The 4,156-nt window shown below is 39.9% G+C and overlaps 1 protein-coding gene across 1 annotated transcript in view; it reads right to left on the reverse strand.

Annotated features, from left to right (window-relative positions):
* The window catches only part of castor2 (cytosolic arginine sensor for mTORC1 subunit 2), a 21,403-nt gene extending 20,424 nt beyond the window's left edge, over nt 1–979 (reverse strand). The window contains exons 1-2 of the mRNA XM_005725410.1: nt 918–979; nt 624–764 (exon numbers count right to left, since the gene is read on the reverse strand). Coding sequence (XP_005725467.1) covers nt 624–736 — 113 coding nt within the window. The 5' untranslated portion in view covers nt 737–764; nt 918–979. The remainder of the gene's footprint in view (nt 1–623; nt 765–917) is intronic.
* Between the last annotated feature and the right edge of the window lie 3,177 nt (nt 980–4,156).

Here is a 4,156-nt window from a genome sequence, read left to right on the forward strand (position 1 = left end):
ACACACACACACACACACACACACACACACACACACACACACACACACACACAGCCAAGAGTGTGAACTAATTTGCTTAGGCTTATTTTAACAGAGTGTTAAAAACTGCACAACAGAGCTATGGTAAGTGTACAGGCCTGCTATCCTGTCACTGCCAGGGCTATTTAAATGAAAGTTTCGTCAGGCTGACTGGCTGTTAACATCCACTCAGCTGGACAGGATTCAGCATATATAGAGTGTAAATGTCCTCTGCTGCTTGTTTAAGTTTTCCCTGATGTTGTTATAATAGTCCTGACAGAGGTAAAACACCCCCCCACACACAAACACACACTTCTGCTGGCTACAACCCAGCTACAGATGGCACGGAGCTACAAAATGACACTACAGAACAAGGATAGGCCTGGAAACTGGAAGCAGAGACTATTAAACATACAGCCGCATTTGTGAAGGACCTGGCTGGAGCACCAGCGAATACCGCTACCTTCTGTAACACAAGCATACAAGTCCATGCAGCCCCGGGCATTACTTTGCTCTAATGTTAACAGTAAACAGCACTTAGGGCAATGGAAAAACATTCAAAGGTTGTGTTTTTACGTGGACGTCACGAATGGGAAGTTACCTACCTTGTTTTGGAGGCCAGGAAGGCGAGTTTTATTAATCCGTGAGTGCAAATCTGGATCCCTTCTTTCTCTATACTCGCCACTTTCAAGCTGTGCTCTAAAATATGAAGCTCCATCTTTTACGTCTTCTCATTTGAGGAAGGACTAAAATGTAAAAAAGAAAAAAAAAAGCTAAATATTTTCAAATTAGATGCATGAATAAATAAATATACTCAGAGGGCAGGCCGAGACGTATTTAACAGAGAAAGAAGCAGGGCGACAGGGTGGAATAAAGAAAGCAAAGCGGTAAAAACGGACCTGCTGTCAAACCTCCAACGGAAACGTTGACACTTCCTGTCTGGTGTTTTTCAAAATAAAAGCGCCCGGCAGCTGTTTTTTTTGTTTGTTTGTTTTTTTTGCCAGGGAGAGGCTCCCAAATGTTTTATCTGCCTTAAAAAATATCCATTCCAAGTCTCTGCTAAGTCTTATATTATCTGCTGTTTATATCTGTTGTCTTAAACTATTATCATTGTTGTTATTATTATTAGTAGTAGTAGTATAAACATTTGCATAAGTTTCCCATTAGAAATAACTACTACCTAGTTTGTGTCTCTTATTATTTTTAATAATCTTGGGAATTGGCTCCAAGGTTTATTACCTCAGTATTCCCAAATATATCGACTTCACTTTGAAGACTCATTGATTTGAATGGATAAAGGCAGTTTTAATGTGGTTTTCTTTTCTATGCCCTTACTTTGAAGAAAAATGTTCAAACGGAAGTGGCTTTCTAGCCAGCTTCCCTCAGCTTGTCGGCCTTCTTAAATGGAGAGCAGAGGACCGCTGCTCCCCGTGTTTGCTCTCCGACTGGAATAGTTAGCAGCTGGTTGGAGTGAAACAAACAACTTGCCATTCAAACGCAGGGGGCGGGGCTGCAGTGTAGCGCGGCAGTATGGGATTTGTAGTTTTTGTCCGCAAGGTACAATAAAGGGTGCCGCTACCAAGCAGAATAAACTACAATGATTAGTGGGGGATTTTTTTGTCCGTGTGAGACTGACCAGGAGAACCACTGCTGCCACCAGTATGTGCTTCTAGCAGCAAAGCCTCCAAATGCAAAATAACTTATGATATGTTGTATATTTTATATGTATGTAATATAGGAGCATATATAATAAAAAATACCTTTGTTTTGGAATTTTCCCATAGATTGTTTGATCGCTATGTTGCTCTTGTAATGGCTTTCTGTGCACACATTAAATCAGAAAGCCATCTCACACAGCCAAACTTGACGTAATCACGGCCTCATTCACTTGTTCTGACATCTCTTTCGAGCTCCTATTAAGAATTCCAGTGAAAGTCTGCAAAATCCAAATCCAATCCATCCCAGAGGTTTAAATGATTCGATCCTATAATGTGATTAAAAAGTGTTCCTTTCATTTATTTATTTTTGGGCAGTGTACTAAGGTGTGTTTTTCCACATTTTCAAAACAATAATCTAACCTCTTTATTCTTGAGGTGTATCAGAGGCAGTTATGTTTGCATGGAGCATTTTATGTCTTACATTTATTGCTCCAGTTAATTCATTCAGTTTTATTTTCCCATGTAAAATGTAAAGTGAACACATTGCTATTTGTTGCCATGTATTTCTTTGTCTTAAGTAACCTTTCTCAGCTTCCTCATTTCGTAACACTAGGTATCTTTTGAGTAGCAGTAAGGGGCACTCAGAAGCTTCCCGTTAGTTAGATTCACAGTAATTGTTGAATTTCCAGCGCTTGAGTTCATAAGCGTGAATGGTTACCCCTTCCTGGGAGGCTGCAGTGGAAACTTGTATTCACAGCTATGCAGGGTGCAATTAAATTGGACTGCACTGCGCTTTTTGAGGAAAAACAACTTTTGATGTCGCATCGCCTGCTTCAACAAGTTTTTTACATATATGGGTCATCCACATACAGCCTGGTTTTTGTTCACTGTCAGCGTGCAGGATTGTGTATTTCAGCAGATGCTATTATACCTGTATCACACTGATTCACTCCGATTTATCAGCTTGATACATACCTGCTTTGCTGCCACTGATTCTTCTCTGATCCACACCAACCCTTTGGATTACCTTCTAGATAAAAGCAGCCGATTGCTCTGGACCCCTTGTGGCCTTTGAAACCCCACGTTCGTGTTGTCTCATTAGGTTTTCGAGGCTTTAATTAACAGCGCATTTGGGTGTTTGCAGTACTAAAATACAATAATCTGGGTCCCACATTGTGAGCTCTGTGTCTACACTAATCTTAATTATTTTAGTACGCCTAGAGCACTGTCAGGTAAAAAGAATAACACTGATCATGACAAAAACTTTGAGTCATGGAATTTATGTTGATGTTCAACATCTTCATCCTACGATGTGAAACAAGCCCAGATGTCGACAGACGCGGCTCCTCCCTCAGCATGGTTTTGTTGGAGGTTTCTTCCTATAAAAAGTGAGTTTTTTCTTCCCACTGTCGCAAAGTTCTTACTCATAGCGGGTCATCTGATCATTGAGGTTTTCCTCTGTAATATTGTAGGGTCTTTACCTTACAATGTAAAGTGTGTTGAGGTGACTATTGTTATTCAGCACTATATATATATAAAAACAATTGGATTTAAAAAACTAAATAATGTGTTACATTTTAAGACACGTGCCTCATTGGGTCAGGGATAACACATCTTGTATCAGTTTTGTTATTACATAGCACACTTGGATTCGCTTTTACTCACAGGGCATTTTTGTTTATGTGTTTAGGTGTTTTAGGTTAATCCTGCATGTTAAAAAAAGAGAACCCAGTGCCTTTAAATGTGATGCCAAAGGGTCCTTTATGAGCCTCATGCAAGAGAGAGAGACCCTCCTCACTTTTGCCCAAACACGGGAGGACTATGGTAGATGGCCAAGGAACCTTCTGTGTGAATTTAAGATGTTGGTAACTGGATAAAATTGCAGTATTTCCGTGGGAATGAAAACTCACCTGGATTACTTGTTGCAGTCTCACCATGGCAAGCAGCCCAAGACGATAACCGAGCCTCAAAAGCCCCAGATCCCCATCCAGCAGAGCAGGAGTTCAGCTCAGCTTGTAACAGGATTTTTTTTTTTGCCTCAGAGCAAATTAGTTTAATTTGACAATAATCAAGTCCAAGGTCTTTTGTGCATGAAAGTCAATGAATCAAATGAAACTAATTATGCTCACTCCCAATACTTTTATTCTTAGACTCTATTGCAGTAGCTTTTCATGACTCAGAGTTCAAATAATCCTTATTTATCATACTCTGGTGTTTCTCCAGAGTCTAAAATAAGGTATCTCCCCCCTCTCGTACACTAACCTTTTTCTGATTGGCTACCCTTTGTAAACAAAAGATTTGAACCACAGGTGGGTGGTGCTTCTGTGCTCACAGTCTTTAACAATCTCTTATCTCTTGTGACTGAAGAGAGGAATCTGATCTCTGAGTGTTTGGCTCTCAAACTCACACTCAAGTCATTATTTGAAACGTTGACTTTATTTAAAATGAACAACCACGATTATAACAGTATGACATAAAAT

Source organism: Pundamilia nyererei, unplaced genomic scaffold, assembly GCF_000239375.1.
Source record: "Pundamilia nyererei isolate P.nyererei 1_Seehausen unplaced genomic scaffold, PunNye1.0 scaffold00015, whole genome shotgun sequence".
NCBI classification, from domain to species: domain Eukaryota; kingdom Metazoa; phylum Chordata; class Actinopteri; order Cichliformes; family Cichlidae; genus Pundamilia; species Pundamilia nyererei.